This window comes from Hesperophylax consimilis, chromosome 24 (assembly GCF_061612785.1).
Source record: "Hesperophylax consimilis isolate HC1 chromosome 24, BYU_Hcon_1.0, whole genome shotgun sequence".
NCBI classification, from domain to species: Eukaryota; Metazoa; Arthropoda; class Insecta; order Trichoptera; family Limnephilidae; genus Hesperophylax; species Hesperophylax consimilis.
The window spans coordinates 14,953,713-14,979,222 of NC_142859.1; the positions used below are offsets into that span (position 1 = coordinate 14,953,713).

Sequence of the window (25,510 nt, forward strand, 5' to 3'; positions counted from 1 at the left end):
TAAAATTATTTTCACTTTTTTTTTGTGTTTTAGGTTTTGTTAGATTTTAAATTAATTTTACCAACAAGTTCCAACGACATGGTGAAATTTCAAAAATTTACCGAGACATTTTGACTCGGAATGTCCATAATTTTATAAGAATTCAATATTTACAGAACATATTCCTTTTTTGTGGGTAGTTAGTAACAAAGAGGATTTCTTCATTTTTTATGCTGTTTATACAACAAAAAAAGTAAAAATAATATTTTAACTTTCAACTGTCAATTAAAAAATCCTGCCGATTCGTAATCATGCACTTTGACATTTTTTATTTATTTTATCCATGTCATTCGGTATAAATATTTGATACAAACTGAAAAGAATATTATTTATTTTTCCAATGAAAAAACAAATCACCTATCTACACATTATAGAAAAACAGATTAAAATGCTTTAATAATGTATGGACGCCCCGGTCAGATCTGTCCTTCGGAGGCTCTAATGGAATATGATTTTTGTGGCTAGTAATGTCCTTTCGAGGCCTGGAGGATTAACCTTTTATATTTTAAAAGCGTACAATGTCTAATCTTTCCAAAGAGTCAACGGAGGCGCTGCAGGACAGTCCATTTCAGATTAACCATCGCTATTTCCGTTACGAGACGGGACTCATTTACAATTTAAGGTCTCACACGACACTACACGATCTATCTGTGACATTTTTGTATGTTCTATGTTTTCGATAGAATCCTTTCGACCTGGATCACTTTGTCAGTGTTGTGTAAAATGATGGATTGACCCAGGACTAAGACCTGCATTAGGGATTATAAATATTTAGGAGAATACATCAGGGGGACGGTATTATGAAATTGTAAACATTATCATTTTATTTTCATTGCAGATTCAGTTGTCACAAATGATGATTCGAACTTTAACCGCGGTCGCCGCGGGAATTTCCGTGGCAAGCAGAGAGGCGGCCGCAACAACGACCGAAGGGGCGGAGGTCCCCCCAGAGACGGCAGAGACCGAGGGGACTTCAACAACCGGGCGCCTCAATTCTTCGACGGAAACCAGATGGACGGCGATTTCGGCAACAATAATTTCAGAAACAACAACTTTCGAAATCGTGGCAATAACAATGATTTTAGAAAGTTTCCTGATGGACCAAATGATTTTAGACCACATTTCGATGGTGGGCCACCTCACGCCATGATGGGACCGCAAGGGGAGTTCAGACCTCCTGGTGATTTTGGACCACCTGGTGATATGAGAGGAACACCTGGAGATTTTAGAGGGCCGCCTGGTGAATTTAGAGGACCTCCTGGTGAATTCAGGGGGCCTCCCGGTGACTTCAGAGGCGCTCCGGGTGAATTCAGAGGTCCTGGTGAATTCAGAGGACCTCCTAATGAGTTCAGAGGACCTCCTAATGAGTTCAGAGGACCTCCAGAATTTAGAGGACCTCCTGGGGAGTTTAGAGGTCCACCAGGTGATCAAAGAGGGCCACCTGATCAAAGGGGTCCTCCTGGAGATAACAGAGGACCACCAGGCAATTTTAGAGGTCCTGTTGAGTTCAGAGGACCTCCTGGTGAATTCAGGGGACCACCTGGTGTAGGAACACCTAATGAATTCAGAGGACCTACTGGTGGCCCCCCTGGTGAATTTAGAGGACCTCCTGGTGGACCACCTGGTGAGTTTAGAGGACCTGTTGGTGGACCCCCTGGTGAGTTTAGAGGACCTCCTGGTTTAGGGCCACCTGGCGAGTTCAGGGGACCTCCTGGAGAATTCAGAGGACCACCTGGAGATCAAAGAGGGCCACCCGGTGAATTTAGAGGACCACCTGATCAAAGAGGGCCACCCGGTGAATTCAGAGGTCCTCCTAATGAGTTCCGAGGACCACCTGGGGAATTTAGAGGACCACCTAGTGAATTCAGAGGAGTTCCTGGTGATCAACGTGTACCACTTGGCGAGTTCAGGGGACCGCCTGGTGACCAAAGAGGTCCCCCTAGTGAATTCAGCGGACCACTTGGCCAATTCAGAGGTCCACCTGTTGACCAAAGAGGACCACCAGGCGAGTTCAGAGGTCCACCAGGCGAGTTCAGAGGACCACCTGGTGAATTCGTGCACCCACCCAACAACATGCCACAGCATGGCGGCCCCAACTTTAGACCGCAGCTCAACAACGGTCCTCCTGGGAACAACTTCAGACCGCAGGGAGATTTCAGACCGAGAGGCCTTAACCCGATGGTACCAGAATTTCGACCCAGAGGCCCGAGCGGATTCCCACAACAACCGAACGTACGATTCCAAAACAACTTCCAACCAGACGCAAATCCAAACATTATTAACAGGAATGAAGGACCACCGCCTATCCATTTGAGACACCCGACGATGAATGTAAATGTCCCACCAGACGGACAGTTCAGAGATGGGAGACCCCCTCTGAGCAATGATGCCAGGAATATTTCCAATGAGAGGGTGGTGGTTGGACCGCCAGGAATCAATCTTCCCCCGGGAGTGGAAGGGAAGAAAGTGCTGATCAATCCCCACTTCAAGGGCACTGTTCAACCTGGACCAGGTAAGAACCTTTAACTTTCATTTTACTGCTTTAAGTACTAGTGTTTACTACTTGGCTTCAATTGGGTTTTAACCATAGACATATGAATATTAGTAGACCTGCCCTAAGTGATTAAAAGCGTATTATCCCCACTCCCCATACCGGTTCCATTGGAGCCGGCTGTGCTCGCGTATGGCCCCAAGTGAAATTTGAAAACGTGACGTCATCATTCTTGTGCGAACTATGGTCGAGGCATCATCGGTTCATTTTACGAAATAACACGGCAAAATGTTGACTTGTGCTATGAAAACTTGTAAAAATAGATGTGAAAAAGAGAATAAACCCAATTGTCGTATTACATTCCACATATAAGCATTATTTTACTTTATTTTAAGCATATTCACATCGTATAATATGGATCAGTTGTAGAAACATAATATACTATCACATCGAGAAACGTCTGGACGCGAAACACAAAGCTGGTTGGTTGCTGGGAAGTAAATTATTAACATTTATAAAAGTGTCTTAACTAAATACTTAAACGAAATATTCGACTCTGAAAATAGAACCGAATTTTTTTGCCGAATTTGGACTTCGCAAATTTGTTCATAATGTGGCGAGTAATTTGCGCTCCCATGTAAAAATTTCTATTCATTCAAAAGCAGATTTTACTTTTAAGAAGTAAATGGTGATATTATAATGCGAGATGCCTATTTACTGTCAGATTGATTTATTGACGAATCACAGTCAGCTTCACCCCCTTCATTCTTCAACAGTTGATTTTACCCCTCGCCATTATCTTCTCGTCTATTAATTCCTATGTCTGTGGTTTTAACCCTCCTTTTTTTTGAATGATTGAAAAATATGTTACATAACAATCAATATGGCGTCTTGTGTTATTTATTTACAATATGGAAAATAGTTGCATAGACCTCCTAGTATGTAATTCCTGAGCATTTTCTTATTCCGCAACTGAAAAGCAAAAGGGAACAAGCCATACTTCTCCAGTAGCTTTAACCCCTCACGTCACGCCTCTGGTATATTCTGTCAGAAGTAGTGATGTATAAATTCCCGGGAATTTATTTCTGGGGAATATTCCCGGGAATATTCCCGGAAATATTCCCCTGGACGGGAAATTTTGGGAATTTTGATTTTAACAACATAATACCTCAAAAAGAATAATATTTATTAAATAAAAAATAAAATATACACACATATAGTACATATAGAGCAGGATAGATCCATAAAAACTATTCCCATATATATAGGAATAGGATCCAAGAGAAAAAGAACATAAAAACACCGATCAAAATTATTTTTAAGTGAGTAGTATCTCTATATAATTGTATACTATACAGTATTAGTAGCCTATATACACTTTATGCTAGTAAACGGTACATATAAAAAATCAATCGTAAAACTGTAAAAATGACACAACTTCACAGATCGTTACTGTTCGTCTGATGATACCGATTGGACACTGACACTATCAACTTCGCTTCCACTTTCACCTTCAAATTCTTCTTCTTCATCCGACCCTGACGAAGTTGTTGCCGACTCAGGATTATCTACGTTTTCTTCTTCCTCAGTACCAGATAGGTTTGAAACGTTATGATGCAAAGCAATCTGCTCATCCGTGGAAGAAAGGGTTTTCTTGGGAGCAACTTGAGAGCCTCTTTCAGAGGAAAGAAGTTTCCAATTGTGTGCCACAAATGTTATTTTCCCTGCTCTTTGAGTTGTTAGACGATTCCTCCGTGTTGTATGAATGCGACTAAACGTGCTAAAAGATCTCTCAGTGGCTGCTGAAGTAATGGGAGCAGTCAATATTCTTATGGCAACCTGTGACAAATCAGAACATGCGCACATCCCCTTCCACCAGGTCACTGGCGTTATTTTATCGACACACTTCCATAGGAATGCCTTGCTCCATGATTCTTCTTTAGTCCTATAATTGGCTAAATCAACAAGAACATTTGCACTATCAACAGCCTCCATATGACTCGCTACTTGGTCAATGAATTCAAGTGCTTCAAGTTGATGTGCGTGGCTTAGCAGATGTCCTTGGGAACGCGGATCAAGTAAGGCAGCAGACCCTACCAACCAGTATTGGAGCAATAGCAAATTCTTTGCGCAGCGCCGCCTTTTCCAGTATTTGCTTCTCTTCGGCATGTGACAGTAGAGACGCTGGAAGAGTTTTACTTAGACTGCTCTCAATATCCTCAAAAGCATACAATGCTTTGTGTGTTAGTAGATCGTCTCCCTCTAGCTGTGTAATCCAGGAAACAATCGGTCGCAGAACATCGGCTAATGATGTCACTCTTGTCCAGTAAACATCATCATCCAACAGGCTGTTCTTCATATCATGAGGTAGCTTCGTTTACTGCAAATATTTGCAGGCTTACTTTACACGCTAACACTCAATAAAGCATCCAAGAGAAGTGTAGAAACCTTTTTATTAAAAATAAAATAAATTCCCCGTTTTCGGGAATTTATTTCGGGTCGGGGAATATTCCCGGGAATATTCCTGTTCCCGGGAATATTCCCCAGGGAATATTCCCGGGTCTACATCACTAGTCAGAAGGTTGGAGTATTTCCGCTTTGCAATAAAATCCAAATAAAGGAGTATTTCTGAATATTTTCGAAAACAAAAACAGATTTTCAAAGGTGAAGAAATAAGCTTTTAAATTTTCAGGACCAACCTTTTCTTTGTAACTTATTTTTTAAGGTTATATCCATCATAAATAAAAATAGGATATGTTTATCTGAGACACTATCTAGGTTACAAACCTATTTCATGAGAAACTTTGTTTTCACTTGAAAAGGTAGGGGCCAAAAAAATGGGAAAAAAAGGTGCAAGATGATACATATTGTTAATTCTGAATTTTAAGTATGATATCGACAAATATGACACTTAATATATAGGTCCTAATGGTCGAGTGGTTTAAGACGCCTGTCCCGGTAAGACTAGAGATCCTGGGTTTGATTCCTAGTTGTAACCGTTATCTTGTTTATAAAAACAAAAACATAAAATTTCATTCAAAGACGTACCGTATCTTTTGAATGTGGTCCCTCCATTCACTCGGCGTGTGTGTACTTAGGCCACTGCGTTGATAGACACATGTGGGACACCATGATCACTTATCATTTTTAGTTATGAAAAGTTGTGAATGACATACTAGTACTAACGCCATCCGTTGACAAAAATGTTAACTAAAGGACTAAAAGGCGCGAAGAGGCGCACTTGATTATCGATCTTTTTTTATGAAATACAATTTTATTTTTGAGAAATTCTTGTAGATGTCAGCATCGTGATAGTTCTACGAATGTCCAAGTGAGCAAGAAATACATTTATGACAAAAGAGCGCTGGAATATCGGCCGTCAAAGTTTCCGTATCAACTGTTGATACAGCCGCGTGTGAGTATAGACTTTTTGCCGTAACAACAGTTGATACGGCCGCGTGCAAAGAGTTAAATCATTTGAGTAAGCTTAGAATTGAGCTAATTTCATTGTAAATACGTTTTTCGTAAAAATACACTTTAAAGCACTATTTCTCCCGATTTACGTTTTGGTCTGTTGGATAAAAACGAACTAGAGCAACGAAATGTATTACATTATTGTTGCCTTATTTTTTTTTCTTTCATATAAAAGTAATTAATAAAAATTTCACAAAGTTTCATTAATTTTTTTCAAATTGCAGTCAGAATATTAGGTTACGTAAAGGTGTATATTTTAATTCTTTTTTGGTTAAATTTTAGATTTGAATATTAGTAGTTAAAATTCGTAAAAATACACTTTAAAGCACTATTTCTCCCGATTTACGTTTTGGTCTGTTGGATAAAAACGAACTAGAGCAACGAAATGTATTACATTATTGTTGCCTTATTTTTTTTTCTTTCATATAAAAGTAATTAATAAAAATTTCACAAAGTTTCATTAATTTTTTTCAAATTGCAGTCAGAATATTAGGTTACGTAAAGGTGTATATTTTAATTCTTTTTTGGTTAAATTTTAGATTTGAATATTAGTAGTTAAGTTTAGATCATATTTCTTACCGTGACAACAATTCCAATGAGTCCTATAAGAGCTCTTCCCAAAAGCGAACAAATTAGCTTGAGGGGTTAATTTTTTCCAGAGTGTTTTTTTATTTCATAACTGCAAAGGAAAAGGGAACAAGCTACTCTTCTCGAGTAGCCATTTATTCTAATTACGAGGTAAGGGAGAGGTAATATTGCGTGATTGTAAGTGCTTAATCTTGTTTGTATGTGGTGAGTTAATCCTTTCTTCTTTTCAGTCAATATTATATTGAAAATTTGTTATAAAAACCAATTAATCTTTTTTATAGATGCACTTCAAGTTCCTCCACCTCGATTTATTCCGGGAACTGAACCTGCATATCCTCCTCCAGCACAGCACTTTGCTACTGGACCACCCAACGTAAGAACATTAAACTTATCTTATTATATCATTCCTTTTAGCATTTTTCCTGGTTATGCACCGATGCCAAAGTGATCAATGACAAAGCAGCTTCCATTAAAATGTCCATAGAACATGAACAGTTTAACCACTTGACGTCTGTGCTCCAAAGACTGCAATGTATTCTTAGATTACAGTTTGATTTTTTATTACACGTTGCTCTGTTACATTTTTTTTTTCTTACCTTAACTCCACACGGTAGGTTCTGAGGAAAATAATTTCCCTCAAGGCCCAGGTCATCGATGGGGATGCTATTTGGAGTCTTCTCGGGAAGAAGAAGTAGTGAATGTGGGCTGTATTGGAGGAGGGAGCAACAACAGAGGCCGGAAAATCATTCCATAGCTGTTGAACTCAAGAATGAGTCATCTCATGTGGCAAATGTCGACGGTGTATAAATGTTTGGCACCTGTTTGACTTGTTTCCCGACTGGTGCTGAAGGTGACACTAGTACTTCAGAGCATCTTCTATTGAAATACCGGTAGGACAAGGACAGCGACGCTTGTGCTCTAAAGATTGCAATAAGTTTGTTAAGATATGGGAATCTATTGAATGGACCGCCCGTTTCTACACACAAGGGTTTTTCTCTCTTTTGTAATATGTAAGTATTTTGGGGTTCCAAACCAGAGGTGGCTGTCAAATTTTCAGTGGTGCGCACTTGCGATTTATGTAGAGTCAGCAGTTGGGTACTATTAAAATATCTGCAGGTTTTTTACAGTATGCCCCGCTTAGTCTGCCAGTTATTTATCCCTACTAATTTGACCAATTTTCCTTATTCTTCACAGAGACCCGCAAATAGCTACGACCAATACGGAGCCAAGTATGACTTGAACAAGAAGCCGGTTAGTGAGGCAGAGCTAGAGCGACTGGCAGAACAGTTTATCAACGAGCAGAAGAGGTGCCTCGAGAGAAACAAGGTGAAGAAGGATGACTTCTTCGAGAAGACACAGAGGTGAGATAAAGGGCCATTCCCTTTTTAAACCCTGTTACGTGTTTTCCACTTGTTTTGTATTATTCCATTTTAGTCTCTTGTCACTAGGCCTAAAGCTATGTTTTAGATACTCGTGGTTTATCGAGGTACCCTTCAAGATATCTCCGCCTTCTACCCATCACTGAAAACGGTTCCATGATAACTCAACACAGTGACAATTCAACACACTTTAAAAAGTGATATAAAGTCATTAGAAACGATGAAAAAAAAAATTCAAACCTAACCAAACCTAACCTAACCTACTTAACCCAGTTAATAAAGTTTTTGTTTCATCACTTTCCATGACTTTATATAACTTTTTAAAGATGTGATGAATTATCATTTTGATGATTTATCCGGTCACCACTGAAAACATATTGTATAGTGAATCTCGTTTTTTTTTTCATCCTCTTCAAAATCTTCTTCCCATCCTTTTATTGTTATTGATACTAAGATATCCTTTATGCCTCCCGTAAGCACTCTGAACATAGGCCCATTGTGCTATTTCCCATGTTCTACTTAATTCTTGGGATCTTGCCATCTAGCCATCTTGATGAAGTTCATCTAGGCTGTCATTGAGTATTCTGCAATGTTCCTGGTTGGATCTTGGGTGCATAATTTTACTTCCCATTTATCTGGGCCTTCTTCCTCCCTTTTGTGCTTTCCAACAGCTGCATGTCTCCTGAGATGGCAGTATCCTGTTAACAGTCCTATAGCTCCTACAGTGAGTCTCTATCCAAATTGAGTATGTTACCCTGCAAAACCTGACTAACTAAACATCACCCTGTTTCTCCATAGGGGTAGACAGAAAGGATAGACAGATAGATGTAGTTTGAATGAACATGTAGTTAGTTCTCACATGGTTGTGCAAAATTTTTAACCAGTGTTTTGAGGAGGGTTACACGCCAGTAGATTGGAGAAGGGGTGTGATCATGCCTCTGTACATAGGTAATGGGTCATGCAAATAATTTGGAAACAATAGGTCATAGGTTAAGTTCAGTTGGAAAACTATATGATAGAATTATTGCTTCTAGATTTATTGAGACCACAACAATAGACCCACGAATCGAGCCATCCGACGCGGAGCGCAAACGTGAGCACTCTGCGGAGCGCCACCGTCTGCGCGAAGTGGAGAGACTGCGCCGCGCGCAAGAGCAGTTCATACGCGAGAACCAGGCGCAGCTGGGCATGAAGAGGCGGAGAGACCCTTCCCCTGCCAAATCCCCTCACAAGAGGCCGAGGACACCTTCACCCACTACCTCAACACATCAGGTAATTAATAACTCATTTAATAATCGTAATATACGCTAACTCTGCCACCTAAATATTTATAACTGGTTGAAAGTTTTCCCATAACGTCAATGAAGAAACAATACCGCCTAAGCGACATACACTTTTCTTAAATTCGATAGAGAAGCAAATTCTACCTATGTCTGTATGTTTATTTCATAATACTACCTATAAATGTTGTGCACAGCCGCAATAAAGTAATACTAGACAACTGACACTGAGACTCCAATTCACCTATGGTGCCAATGTCCTGCCCCTGCCCTGGTGGGAACTAGGCTCAGATACCTGGGGAGACAAACAGTAGAAGCAGAAGAAATACCCACATACTTAATAACAACCCTGGTGAACTTTATTAAAGGAACTGGGTTGTTAAAGGATTGAGGTAAAATGGGAGATAGGACATTGGGCCTATGGCCTAAGTGCTCACGGGACCTACGTCTAAACCGTCTCCGCCCTTAAAAAATAAAAAAGACAACTGGCATGAGTTATATTTTGAATGAAATCTCCAATAACTTATCTCCAATACTCAGGCCCCAACATAGTTTTGACGTGCCACAGAAAAGTTGATACGATGATTTTTTTTTGTCTCCTGCACAATTAGTTTTTTGGCATTCGGGCGATATTGTTTATTCGTCAACGATAAGTCACTTACCAGTGTAGCAGCCGCCCTACTGTTATTTTGTTTGTAATGCCAATTTTGCCCGAGTTATGGAGGGATATTATTTTTTACTATTATTTTTTGCTATTCTTACGACACATCTACTAACTAATCCAACCTAAGATGAGGAATTGTTGTTTCTTATGACTGGTTACAAAACATCTCTGAATGTACCGTTGTTTTCATTCTCAGTCTCAAGATCCCGAGGAGCGTGAGTACCGAGTGAGGCTCCGTGAACAGGCGGACATGAGGGCCCGGGTTCTTCAGGCCAAGGAGAGACGAAGGAGGAGGGATGCTGTTACGAGGACACAGACGGACAATAGGTAAAAAAACAGTTTTTGCTATCTAAGAATTCTTCAGTGCGACAGACTTTAAACCTTCAGCCTGCTTTCAAATGTCGTGTCATGATGTCACGTGGTGCATTTTTATTTTCTTCTAACTGACAATAATTTATCCAAAAAAATCTTTTCTTTTTAACGTTTATTTGAAGCTATAAAATTTGAACATTCAATTAATAATAAAAAATCCTTTTAGGGGATCAGGCTCATTTGCGTGATAGCCTGAACTTTTTTCATGCCTATTTGTATGATTGCCCAGGAAATGGTTAGTCATATTTTTATCACAACCCTTTTTTCTAGTACGGAAGTTGCTGATCGTCCCGTTTCTCCGAAACCTCATCCCGATAAAGACATCAGAAGCAATGAAGCTTCGAGGACCGATTCTTATAGAGATACTCACTCCAGACAGCCTCTGGACTCCAGAACCGATTCATCCGGTCGCAGAACCCAAGAAGTGAGAAGGGAGTACAGAGCTGACGAAAGAAGGGAAGCTCCTAGGAGAGAGCAAACCTATCAAGATGACTATAAAAGAGAACAATACAGAGTAGAAGAAACAAGAGATCATCCTAGCTATAGGCAAGATGAAAGAAAAGAACAACTTACAGCTTACAGAGTTGAAGAAAGAAGAGACTACAGAATGGATGACAAAAAAGATGTAGCATACAAACAAGATGAACGGAAAGATCTCACATACAAACCAGAGCAATCAGCTTATCGAGTAGACGAAAGAAGAGAATATGATAGAAGTAATGAACATGCATACAGACCAGAGGATAGGAGAAGAGAAGAACAAGTCTATAGAACAGATAATAAAAGAGAATCTGCTCAAACAGGTTATGTTGATGACAGAAGAGACCAAATGTATAAGCCAGAAGAAAGGAGAGACGACTTGGCCTACAGAAAAGAACAAGTAGTCTACAGAGCAGAAGAAACTGTAGCTTACAGGCAAGATGATAGGAGAGATCAGTATGAGAGAAAAGATCAAACTGCTTATAGGGCTGATGACAGTCGAGAACAGCAAGCTTATAAACCAGACGAAAGAAGGGAACAAGCGTATAGAACAGATGAAAGAAAAGAACAGACCTACAGAACAGACGAAAGAAAGGAACAGTCCTACAGAACAGACGAAAGAAAGGAACAGGCCTACAGAACAGACGAAAGAAAGGAACAGTCTTACCGAACAGACGACAGGAGAGATCAATCATACAAAACAGACGATAGGCGAGAACAGATTGTTTACAAAGATGAAATAAAGAGAGAGTACCCCAAGCAAGAAGATTCAAAAGGCATTCAAAGATACAATGACAGCAGAAAAGATGTCAGATCAGAAGATTCAAAAAAGGAATCTGGTTTATATAGGAGTGAAGACAAACCACTCAACAAGGTTGAAGCCGTTCGAAAGGAACCAGTTGAAAGACTTCAGGCTGAAGTCAAGCCAACACCCAAACTCGAAGAAATCAAAATAAAGCCTCTGCCAGAAATAGCAGAACAGATCAAAGATGTTTATAGCGAAGAAGACATGTTGCTAGACGAGAATAGAAGAGAACAAACTCTGGATGAAATGCTGGAAGATGACACACTCCGTCTAAGCCCTGAAGAGGAAGATCTGCTTCTCAGTGATGAAGGGGAATCCCATACTCCTCCGCCAATAAACAGGTCCAAATCTGCAGCGGCTACTAGGACTTTGAAGGTGAAAGAGCCAGTCAAGAAGGTGCCGGTTATTTCTTCAAAGCCGGTGCAGAAAGTTGAAGCTAAAAGTGTGACAGCTAGTTCCGCTAGATCATTGACGCCGCCTAAGACAGCGTAAGTAAACCAATCATTTGATTTATATTTCTTCTGTTGCTTTCCATTATTATAAAAATATTTTTGAAAATAGATAACCTTACTTTTATATTTTCTTGATTTGTACTAAATTAATGTTGCACTTAATAAGAATTATTAATAGATTGCTGGACAATGTCACAAAACCAAAATTCTGCAAACCAAAATCCCAAATAAAATTATTCTTTGTTGTCAATTTGGACAACCCGACAAACTTTAACCAGCGGTTCCTGAGCATATATGGAGTAAAAAATGTTATGACCACTTTGCTGTCCGTTTTTTAATAAAAAATTTACTATTCATATTTTTACCACACGTCACCACTGTTTTATCCTTTGTCAAACACGCGTACTTACGTACCTACATTGGTGCGCTTTTACAATCACAACGAAATGGCAAGGCATCATTCGTCTCATTTTCAACTACTATTATTTAGTATTATTGTAGAAAGCAATCACTTTGTGGTTTGACATATTTAAAATGAAATAAAATAATTTTTGTTTTAAAACCACCAGTTTTTAATAATTTTTTGAACCGACCGGTTTTGCTTTACTCAAGCATCTTCAGGGTACATAGTAATAATTTGTCATTTATCAGTAATAATTTGTACCCTGAAGATGCTTGAGTAAAGCGAAACCGGTCGGTTCAAAAAATTATTAAAATCGTGGTTTTAAAACAAAAACTATTATTTAGTGTGTAGGAAAGAGTGAAGACGCTTTTCGACACAATTGCTAATATGTAACAGCTGTTGAACACAAGAAACAATGCTGACGGGCATTGGGTACATTGAATATAACACACTTCGCACGAGCAAAAATAAGGGTCCCATTCGAGAAAATGGATTTTGTTTTAACCGCTGTATCTTTGAAAACAATTTGAATGTTATTTTTATATAGTACTCACCAGGATTATTACTCATTCTACGGATTTGATCTATCTAGTTTGATATTAGATTCGAGTTCGATTATTTTTGATAAAATATTCTTTCACACAAAAGACAAGAATATAAAATGATGGTTAATACTTGAATAATAGTTACACATACACATTGGACCCTTACAAAGAGATTGATGTGTACTATTCGTATAAAAGTATATTGGATAATTCAACAGTAAAAACTTGGATAACAAACAATAAAGAAACTAGGTAAGCACTTGATGACAGGCGAACTCCCAAAACAACACCGACCACTGACACTAGACACGGGACCTTAGACATAAAATGCGTGAAGGAGGTGACAGTAGCTAGGAAGCGGTAGCTTATTTCCCCACTATACTGTGGACTGTGACAGAGTGTGGAAATTATTATTATTATTTTTTTAAATTGAAAAATAATGTTACCGGACAGCCAAGTGCCCATAACATTTTTTACTCCAAATGTGCGAAGGAATAGCTGGTGAAAGTTTGTCAGGTATATTCCGATACACCCTGTATACTTTCCTTTTGTTAAAATATTCTTCCACACAAAAGACAAGAATTAGATGAAGGGAAACGCTTGGTTCCCTTTTTAAATACATATTATATAAAATTATTGGACAGCAATGCCTTTTCCGGCGTAAAAGGTAACCACACTTCCCGTTAAGTGCCAGTCCCTGGGGAGGTAGGTTCAGTCCTCAGTCAAACCAAGAAACAAAAAAATTACATGTTTTTTAAATACAACTATAAAAATGGATGATGTATTCTTTTGTTCTATGGTTTTTGCACCTGAAAAGTATAAGTTATTCTTATTTTCTAATGCATTCAAGATAATATTCAAATGTCGGTTTTTAAAAAGATGGCCAATTTTGGCTTTTGGATCGCTGAGCCTTGGGTTCATAATCCAAACCCCAATAATATAACTAGGTATGAAAAAAAAATTCTCTGTACAAATTTAGGTAAATCACAATTATAATATTTTCCATTTGGCAGTTTGAAGCGCCCAGTGCAGTCCGAGAGTGGCAAAGCTGACCTACGGACCAAGCTGGCACGGGGGGGCCCCAGTGAGCCCAGTGAGGCCCCAGCCCCTGCACCTAATGCCCCCACACCCACTCTCCAGAGGAAGAAAATAGTCTACTCGGGGGAAAGTAGCGATAGGAAAGCTGAAAAGAATGATAAAGGTAAGATCTTAAATGTTTTTTGTGTGATTACCGCACAAGAATCTTGTGCTACACTGCTATATGCTGCGCACATTAATGTATGGTATATGTGCAAATAAACCGTGGTTTTATTATTTCAAATGCAAAGAAATAATGACCTTTTTGCAACTTTGAAAACTGAATTTTGCAACACCGTTTTACATAAACAAATTATGACATTCACAGACAAACTACTTTGTAAGCTGTCATAGAAGCTACATTCATGAAATATGCAATAGAATCTTCAGTGATATCAGCTAAAGCGATTCTAATTTTTCCTTTATACATTTTTGAAGCATAAGGGTTAAATTCCAGCGTGGACGGTACTAAGTGGAGAGCATGTGCGTGAAAAATAATCCACTGGTTAAAGTCACAAATTCTGAAGTAATTATTTATTTTTTCCTCTTACAGGAGATAAATCAAGGGCTGAATCTCCCAACAAATGGCGCTCTACATTTACCGAGCAAAAGGTAACACATTATTTCAATTTATAACACAATAAAAATTCAGTGTGATTTCGTTAAATATGATTTTTAGTTTACACTACACTACTTATTGCAATTTTTTTTCTGTCATCAATCTATAAATTTATATTAATTAGAATGGTAAGATAATAATAATAATACAAGCATTCCACTGACAGTTGTTAAAACCAATTTCAATTTGTCATCAAGAACACAATATGTGACATCTCAGTAATTGTGTAACATATCATCTGAACAAATACCAGTATGTTGTTTAGACGATATATAGGGTTTTCCAATAAGAGGTGTTATTTTGAATAGCCTGCTATTTCGGTAGATGTTACTTTTGAAGCTGTCATTTTTAATTTATATACATAATAAAATAAAAGAAGTGATGAGAAAGTGATAAGTGATAAGAAGTGATGTGTAGTTTGTGGCAAGTGTGTGTTTATGTATATAAAATAAATAAAAATTTAATTTATATACATAATAAAATAACACCTCTTATTGGAAAACCCTATACAATGCATTTGAGGCGTGTTGAAACAAAGACAGATATCTCCACTTCTTTTCATTTTGAGTAAAATGAAATAAATGTTTTTTTTTGTATTTTTCGAACACCGTAACTATAAAGTATAGTTTTTTTTAGTAAATGTTTCCTTAAGTAACACTCTGTGTACATTTTATTGCGATTAATTGGTAGATTATTAAGTTATTTTCAATTAATAGATGGATATTGCTGCTTTTGTTCTGGAAGGTTGGACACTGCCGGTTTTGTTCCAAACACATGTGGATTTTGCTAGTTTTGTTACGAACTGAAAAGGCCATTTTTTTTAGGTTACAGTAAAACACGGAAATCAGTAATAAGTATCATTTTACATATTTATTTGGAAAGACATATTTTACAACACAAGACAATTTACAAATTGGAAAGACAATTTTACAGAATGTATTCAGCGGTAGTGCAATGCGATAGATTCCATATTTTGAAAAAATTAGGCAAAGTAACAATGGTACAAAAAATAAGAACAGAACAGAAAATAAATTAATGCTAATATGTAACTCTTAAAATAATTAATTACACAAAACAAACAAAATAGTGACGAATAAAAGACAGTATCCTGACATCATAAATAATATTATTATTTTCTGGAATTTCTGAAATATTATCTAATGAATTTAATTTCAAATTAAAAAAATACAAAAGTAGCTTATCAAGTAATTATTAATTAAATATAAAATAATATTAAAAATGGACATAATAAAGAGCAAAAATTGTTGAGTGAGCAGGAATTGTTTTGCCGAATATCTGAAGAAAAAATTATGTTGTATATTAAAAAGGTTAGTACCAACTAATAAACGTAAGATAAATATTTCAGTATCCTTTTTATCACAATATTACACTTTATCTTAATATTTCACGAGTACTAAAAACATATGTATGGGCATTTCACCAAACGGACAAAAGTTTGATGTTTACCGTAACATTATATGCATTACTAACCTCTGTTTTTTGGCAACATTCCTCTTCGACATTTCTGGTTTTTTCGCACGCTTCTTTGCCATTTCTTGGAAAATATTCCATCTTTGATTTAAATAAAGTTTACAGTAATATAAATCAATTTTTCACCACAAAAACATAAAAAAACCGAGCTTATGTATCACACCAGCTGTTCACACTTTGTATGGGGTGGCCATTTTGAATATCATATTTCTGGGTCTCTGATTGGCTCAAACAAAAACTGCTGTTTTTGTTCCGTAACCTAAAGGAGATTGCCATGTTTGTTGTGGAACTAAATATTAAAATTCAAAAATGTATGGGATATTGTCGTTTATGCTCCGAAACCTTTGCATCAGTCGATAGTATTTTTGATTCTCTATCCATCGCCATATCTAACTCATTTTACACCAATGGTGGAGATTGCTGTCTTTGTTTCAACACGCCTCATTTGTACTCATTCAGGTTTTAGATCACTGATCAATTGTTTACCAGATGCGGTCATGGATGTATTTTTGCACTTTGGTAGAATACAATAAAAGTAGTTATGAGATGCTGACATTTTACCTGATGTTCTTCAGTTTTTTAAAGCGGTTAATTTTATGAATGAAAAATAACTCGACTCTCGACGCCGCCATACAAAATACATTGCCTGTTGAAATAAAACGTAGACTGATGTTACACAGATTAGGTGCGATTTCAAAAACTTGAAAATTATTTTAACTATTAAAGCTAACTAAACTAAGCTAACTAAAAAAGGGGCTGGAGTTCCTTATTACTATTGTAATGATAGTTTCCGCTACGCTCCTCGTAGGCCTGCACTGTGTGGATAGCCAAGGACATTGTGATACTTGGTCACTCCAAAGGATTGGGGTTCTTGCTGTTCTTAACACCAATTTGTTATTTACAGTTGGAGCGCACTGCTCCAATCGCTGCTCGTGCCATATCTGCCGTTATCCGCGACTCTTCCAACAACAAGCAACGCAAAGTTATCCCCTCTCAGAGACAACAACAACAACCGAAATCCGAACCGGCCGAAAAGTCACTTCCGGACGACCCCCCTCCAGAGAACAAGGGCGGCATATTCAGCGGACGCAGAGTCGTGGTCGGCAGATCTGCCAACCAACAAACATCCAACCGAGTCGTGCTGCCGCGCAAACTGTCACAAACTCATTCTCAGCCGATGGTCATCGTGGAGAGGGAAGATCAAGATATCGAACCTTACGAGGACGACCCTCCGAAAGGTGGCGGCAGACCCAAGGAAGATAAGGATTGTGTAGCCATCGTCACCGGTCTCCCACCAGGAATGACCGAGGCGCGACTCCATTCCCTCTGCGGTGCTGAAGTGGAGGTAGCTACCCAATATACATACTACTGTTATTTTTCTCATACTATTATTGTTTGATATTATGTATTTAGACATAGGCACTTATCTCTCTCCGACAATCTCTGATGGCATTTTTAATAATCGTATTATTATTGTATATTTTCCTGCAATGTTTATACTTCATCATGAAATGGTAACGGCAGTTTTAATTGTGCTCCAATCATACTATTTTGTGTTATTTAATGATGGCTGTTATTAAAACTCAATGTTCGTTTCGCTGTAATTTAACTTAAATCACCTCTTAATGCACGCTAAATCCCACCGTTTCCAACGGGGCCTAGCTTATCTTGTGCCAATCGGTATACCTAAGTTAGGCAATCTATTTTCCAGAATTAACCTCGTCTAAGCGATCGTAACATTCCACAAACTGTTGAAAGAGTTTGAGATGTCAGCTGATGTGAGATGTTTTGGATTTTAAGTCGAAGTTTCGACTGTATTTACAAACATACCATTATTTATGTTGTAGTACAACAAATAATTTATTTACATTAAATGCAAAAGTACTTAGTTTAATGTTAATTAATCATCAAAATGGCTTTTTTTAGCATTTGTGAGCGTTCTGCAAAGTTTTTTTTTTTTTTGGTTTTAGGCATTTCACCCTGAAAAGAGTGCTTTGTTTCAGCAAAGTTAATACGCAATGAAAATAAGTTGGATATAGCCAAATGTTTGATCTTTGCTTTAGATGTAATTGTTTTTACTTAACTTAGTCACTGCTGGGGAAACATTGGAAGAGTACAATGAACTGGAAGTTTAATATTACTGGTCGTTAATAAAATATATTTTTATATTTTGAATAACTTAATGAGTAAAATCTCAAATTGTAATATTTAATTATTGAAGACAATATTAGCGATTCTTAAATGAATTTGAAACAGAAAAAGATACGGTCGCATCTTTTCTGATTTTTCTGTTTCAAATTTTTGTTTAAAATCGCTAATATTGTCTAATACTATCTTTACACATTTTAAACAAGAAATCTATGTTATTTCTCTAGACGAGCATGCATGTATTTTGTTTATGGGATTTTATGATTTTCCCACTACAAAAAGATTTTCAGAACTGTAGACATTTTTCCAATCAAAATTCTTGACCTTGTTTTTCTTGTTGATAAAGTCTACTTATAATAGTCATTGTTAGCTCATTCCCCCTTGCGAATTTTGAATATATTTATGCAAGTGTTTTGTTTTTTTATTTTTAATGTTTGAATGGTTAGTTAGGATAACAGACAACAATGAATGCACGCAACATGTTTTGCCAGTAATTCAAAGTATTTAAAAACGATTTGATATGTGCGTCTTACACTCTAGGGTTATAAAGAGATAAAATTTTCTTATTGTACATATTTATTACGGTTTCATTGTATCTGAAAATATAAATACCGAAACTTGTTTTCAGTTAGTGTATTTATTTTTGGCAATTCACACTAGGTATAAATTTAATTCAGAATGTAGTTCTACCCTTTTAAGCCAACCCTTGTAACTATAATGTAATTGTATAACATTTTTAAATCATCTCATCATTTACCTTTTACCTAGTATAGTTTGTATCCATTTGCAGGCATTTTTATCCACTCTTTTGGCATATTCAAAGTGTCAACCTACAGTATGTATGTATTGTAATATTGTAAATATGAAATTTCTAAATCCCAGCAGTTTACTTTCTGGTTCGTTTGCATCTGTCTTAAGGAATGTTTAAGAGCTTATTGTGCAGATAAAACAAATATTGTTTTGATGTTAATAAATCTGTTACTGACAAATTATAATGCTTATTAATGTAATACATTTTGTAAGTACATATAACTAGTTTAAATAGCATCAGAAGCAAATATGATTTAAGATTTTCACGGCCAAAAGTATTTTTGTTATTTGTTTTTGGGGTATTATGCCGTGTTGCGCTAACTCCTTCTTTAGCCAACGTTTCGGACAGCATTGCAGTGTCCATCATCAGGGCAGATGTCTTAAAATAAAGATGTAAATAAGACATCTGCCCTGATGATGGACACTGCAATGCTGTCCGAAACGTTGGCTAAAGAAGGAGTTAGCGCAACACGGCATAATACCCCAAAAACAAATAACAAAAAAAGCATCAGAAGCAGTTGCAGATTTCAAGCAGACATCACGGGAAGAAGATTTAGCTCTTAAGATAGTTTTAAAAGTGTATTTTCAAAATGTTTGTACGCTTGAATTTATACCATATTTATCCACTATTGAAAGAAGACTTTTAAAAGTCAAATAGATCATTTTAATATAAAGTTCACATTAATGTTTTTGTGTTAACTGTTCTTTTGATAAATGAATATGTTAAAATAGTATACATGGTCCACTGCTCTCGACGTAAGTCACATTACGATGAATTTTGGGTTTGATTCCCATTTAATGTAAACATGAAATATATTTCTTGAAAAGTATGTTTGCATTTTAAATTACTTTTTAAAATTTTTTTTATTTTTTATTATATAAGTACATTTTTTTTTATTTGTTACAATATATGATCAAATATTTCAAGACCCCTCTTCCATAGAAGCATTAGCTTGTGGCTGGAAATGGAGTGTACATTGTTTTATTACAGTATGTAGGTAATTAAAAATAAAATGATTTTAAACTTATTTGAAGATACATACAAGACATGCATACAACATATACATATGTTGTATGCATGTATATATGTATATCTCTGTACATATTTAAATACATGTATTAATTGATATATTTTTAACAACTTTACAGCCGCTTTAAAAATGTGTGTGACCGGTCAGTGGTTGAGTTGGCATTGCGTTTGGGTACCACCCAGGCGACGTAGTTCAATTCTTCGGCTGGTTAAGTCCTCCATCACGACACAAGCAACATTTTCCACTTACCGTGGTGGTAGTAGAAGATTTTCAAATGTTGTCAGTTTATTCGTAACCCGGGAATGTTTGTCTACTTTTTAAAAAATAAAAAATGTTATTTACTGAAACTGTTTTGTGATATGTATTTACCACGTTATAAATTGTTGTTCTTTTGATTTTGTAAAATGTTACAAACAATCTTAATGTACGTCAGGTCCTGTCTAACCTTCTATCTTACGTTGAACCCATTGTGCTTTATGTAAGACTCGTCGGAATGATGTCAATAATGCCTTCATATGTCAGTTGGTTTTTATGGTTCCTGAAGGATCTTCAATGATCCATATTTTGATTTGTGTAAAGTGAAAATAGATATTTTCTAAAAACATATTGCTTTACATCGCTTGACTTATTCGGCACTTTGAAAATATATTTCTGATGCTAGGAAAAACAAAAATAGTGGGAGGTATTGAGAGAATTGTCCGGAATTCCAAAAGAAGTTGTATGTACAGTGGGTAAAAAATAATAATAAAGGATTTATAGTATTCTATGCGAAATTTAAACACAAGCAATTGCGTCAATTTTTAAAACCAGGTTTGTAAATGCTAGTGTGAACACATTTCTAAGCTTTTATATAATGATTCTAGGGAAAAAATGTGTGTTTCGCTTCACGGTGATATTTGCTGCATGACGGTGGTCTGAAATGTGACCCACCATTTACGTATAGAATCTATCATCAAATTATCTTAGACACCCATAAAAATAACGGTTCCATAATAACTCAACACAATGACAGTTAACATACCTTTAAACCCCGTGCCCGCGGAAAGATTCTTATGTGCCCGCCACTATTCGACAGTGAAATCATTTTTTCATAAAAATTAATTAAAAATGTGAATTATTTTTATTTATTTGTTAGAGTTTTAATTTTTTTGAGTGCCTAGGTTTATTCAATACGTTCGCATGTTTGCGATATTGTATGTATGAGTAGTTTCTTTGCTGACCGTACTTGTCGCAACCTGTCTAGCGGCGAGCCAGACTGCACTCTTCACGCTAGCCTGGAACGGGGAGTGCTATTTGCACATCACTCCTTGTACACGCAGAAAATCCGAAGTGAACGAACGCCTCGAAATGAGCCGATGAACGCCGAAGGCGCCAAAACACATGGCACATGACTCTGCCAGCTCTGTCTGTCAGTGAAAGCAATAAGAATGGCCCCGACAGCCAAACTGACAGTAGTGCTCGTACCGTCCCGATCGGTTCGGCGATCATCGGCTCACTTCGGGTTTTCGGCGTGTACAAGGAGTGATGTGCAAATAGCATTCCCCGCCTGGAACCGCATTGTTGTCATTTTGATTGCAATTGCTGCCCCGAGTTTGTTGATTAAAAATAGGTGGTGCCCGCCACCCTACCGATATTGTAGAATGTGCTCTAGAGTACAAAAAGGTTGGGAACCCCTGATATAAAGTCATTTAAAGCGATGAAAAAAAATTAACCTATAAACATACCCTATGTAACCCATTTAACCCACTTTTAGTTTCATTACTTTTCATCACTTTATATCACTTTTTAAAGGTGTGTATAATTGTCATTATGTTGAGATCCGGTTTCCGAAAATAACTGCTTGATTATACTCTAAAATGTGATAACTGTATTTTATGTTAACTAGTCTGTGATAATATTACTGTTGTATAATTTGTTGTGTATTTCTTGGATTCAATTTGGTATAATTTTATTTTTAATTTCAGGCATATGAAGACTAAACAATTTAGGTACAAAGAACTGATTTAAACAAAATAATTTAGTCTAAGTTTTTTAGAGCTTTAACATATTTTACAATGCCTAATTTATCTTATTGTTAAAGTGCCATCAGAGATTATACTACATAATATGCAGAAATAGTAAAAATGTTTTTTTTTTTAAATTTTTATTTGCATAACAATTGTTGGAAGTGATTATATTTTTAACTGTAAAACAATCTACATGATATTTAAGTTTATCTCACTTTTTTCATGTTTATTCATATTTTATCATATATATGTATTTACTACTGTTATATTATTTTTATTACTTTTCATTTTCACTAGGTGTTATACAAGTTTTAAAGCCAATTAATAATCACCTTAGCTAGAACATAATTATATAAAGTGTGTAATTTGTTATTAGATCGATTTGTTTGCCCTAATGCTTTTTTTGTAAAATTTGCAATAACACAAATACAACAGCTACAGTAAAAGGCTACTAACGCAAGGCCTACAAAGATTGGTCTAACTGCCATTTTTGAGAAATCGAGTTAGTGATCTATTCTACACATATTTGTAATGTAATACATATGATAGAAAAGTCATCAACCCCTCAATTCAATTCACTTCTCAAAAAAGCTAGTGCGATTTTAACAGTTCTTTGGCAATATTAAAACACATAAATTTAAAATCTTTTAATGTACTATGTACTTTAGAAACATTCACAAACGAAGCAAGGTTGAAAGACCTATTAGAAAAAAAATTTAGCCGAATAAACACCTTAATTTTCAATCTCATTTACCTCAATTGAACAAATTTGGTGTTTCCTCACTCGTGTGCCAGCGGTCTCAAATATGGACCACGGTTCTGGAATTTGATCTTAGGTACAAAAAAGCCATTTATTATGAGCTCAGGCAAACATCTTCCTTTTTAATATGTGGTATTATATTTGTAGTATTTTTTATTTCATTTCACAATTTTTTATTTATTTCTTATAAGAGAAGTGTTTGTTGTCCTCCCCACTAGCCCCTTACTAATAAACATCCTTTAAATTTTACGCAACTGATGAACAACCATTTATCATACATTGAAAGTTGTTTGTAATTAATATAGGGTAAATGGTTGTTTATCAGTTCTGTAAAATTAAGACATGTTTATTCGTAAGGCCTTCGAAGTTCACCTGTGTTATGGAGGATATTTTACAAAGGTATACATTATTACTACATTATTGCTATGCATTATTTACTGATCTGTGATATTTTCCATTTTACCAATGTGCTGTGATATTTTGTACTGTTAATTTTATGATGTAAATATTTGTTTCCAAATTATGATCTCTATTCATAATTTTCTACTCATCTGATCTGAACAGTTAACTATCTAAAGTTGGATTGAAAGGGTCTCTAAAGTGAAAATTTGCATTAAAAAAAACTGGTTGGAATTGTTGTTTTGTAGATTGTGGCTGATTGAGTGAAAACGACTTAATATTATTTTATAATAGTATTTGTTGAAAAGTGTAAATAATTTATAGATGTTATTTTTGTTTTTATTGTTAACAAGTTCAATTTGTAGAACTCCATTTAATTTATATTTAATAGTATTATTATAAAATTTATCTAAAAACAATTTATTTATAAACAAGTTCTGTGCTGCGTAATTGGATTATCAGCAAAACTTTTTTACAAATAAACTTTTTTTTTATTTTTTCGTAAATTAAACAGTAATATTATTAAATGTAAAAAACTTAATAATGTCTTTTTCGAAAATTATTTTCCTTCTTTTCTGGTCAATAAACAGTTTTACAGCATTTATGAACTGCATGACCCTGCAAAACGGTGACATTCCTTACGTTATAATGTATATTTGATGAATTTAAAAAATAAGTTTTCCTGTATTTATATGTATTTTTATATTGCACTTTGCAGGAAAAATGATTAAAATGTGTACAACTTCCAATGCATGCTTCGATTTTTATAATGTTTGCGTTAAATGACATGTGTACAATGTTTGTCGTGTAGGTTTGTTGCAGTATCTATATTATGTAGGTATATATTTTTCTATCCCCTATTCCCATAAAAATCAAAACATAAACGGAAAGTTCTTTACATTCTTACAAATTAAATACTACAAAACATGACACCTATAGGTAACATATCAAAATCAAATGTGAATATTTCTTAAAAATTCTTAGATATTTGCAAATTTTCAAAATTTTTTGATCTTTCGATAAGATTTTTCTTCGGAAAAAAGGTAATTGGCAGTTAAGTTCCATTACGATCCCCCCATGTTAATGTTTTCTGTGACTGTTAACTCGTGACCTCTATCTTTCTATGTATTAAATAATTTTTAAAATGTTGCTTTGCATAAAATGTTAATTCAGATTCCTTTGATTCTTGTAAATTGTTGCTATTAATTTGTAAGCTGTTCAAAAGACCAATAACAAAATTCCCTCTATCGAAATATGTTTCTGACGTAAATCATTTTAAAGTTATGGTCAGTTAGGTAAGGTTAAGTATATTGATGTAGAAAAAACAAGTCTTCAAAAATCCCACTCGCCAAAATTTTTTCCACATTGTTTGAAAATTTTAAAAGTGTATTTTTTAAAAAATGTACCATGAAATGGTTTCACTTATTTTTGTAAAAATATTAATCCACATTTAGAAAACGTTGCATGCTCATTTTAATTCCTGTTTATTTATAAATTAATATGTTTGATAAATTATTATTATTTATTTTATGGTTATTTACAAATCTGTTAATATATGATTATTCACTAAAACAGTGCTGCACAAATTAATTATCCAATTATTATTGAATGAAGGTTTTGTCCTTATTTTTGTGTGGAAAGTTTACTCAAAACCGCCTCAACCCAGGCAAGGACACGGAATGATTTCGGCCTATTATTTATGTGATATTCACCCCATAAGTCATTCTACCTTATATAACTACTTCATCAAAACATATGAAGTTGTTACATAAGGTATAATGGCTTATAACATTTTTTTTCCACAACCCCACACAGGAAGCCCCGAGGATAAAAATTTCCCTCGAAATTCCCTCGAGAGACTCGTATAGTGCCTTTTTTTTGTTGTACTTTTTAGAGAAGTTGCCGATTTGATTCAGTGTCCTGGCCTGAGCTGAGGTGGTTTGATTTACAGGTCAGAAACTTCGTACAGTATGTCAAATGATATTACATTGTTTTTTAAAAGTGATTCCAGGCAGGACATCGCTCCAATTAAATTAGGGAAGTGTAATGGAACAAAATAAACTGCGCCTTGTACCTGTTTGACAGTATGGAGTTTACCACTATTGTGGATTGTTTTTATCTCGTACGTCACATAACTGATATGATTCTGGTTTATATGTATAACTATGCAGTCAATTATGGCTAGCCCTCATCTATT

The 25,510-nt window shown here is 35.8% G+C and overlaps 2 protein-coding genes across 2 annotated transcripts in view; one reads left to right on the forward strand and one right to left on the reverse strand.

The window, feature by feature from the left end:
- Window positions 1-25,510, reverse strand: part of LOC149411963 (uncharacterized) — a 591,119-nt gene that overhangs the window by 382,923 nt on the left and 182,686 nt on the right. The window lies entirely within an intron of this gene.
- Window positions 1-25,510, forward strand: part of LOC149411972 (uncharacterized) — a 37,674-nt gene that overhangs the window by 8,956 nt on the left and 3,208 nt on the right. Inside the window, exons 5-13 of the mRNA XM_089646514.1 lie at window positions 878-2,551; window positions 6,874-6,965; window positions 7,787-7,953; window positions 9,006-9,243; window positions 10,112-10,242; window positions 10,558-12,060; window positions 13,986-14,173; window positions 14,603-14,661; window positions 17,064-17,504. Coding sequence (XP_089502640.1) covers window positions 878-2,551; window positions 6,874-6,965; window positions 7,787-7,953; window positions 9,006-9,243; window positions 10,112-10,242; window positions 10,558-12,060; window positions 13,986-14,173; window positions 14,603-14,661; window positions 17,064-17,504 — 4,493 coding nt within the window. The remainder of the gene's footprint in view (window positions 1-877; window positions 2,552-6,873; window positions 6,966-7,786; window positions 7,954-9,005; window positions 9,244-10,111; window positions 10,243-10,557; window positions 12,061-13,985; window positions 14,174-14,602; window positions 14,662-17,063; window positions 17,505-25,510) is intronic.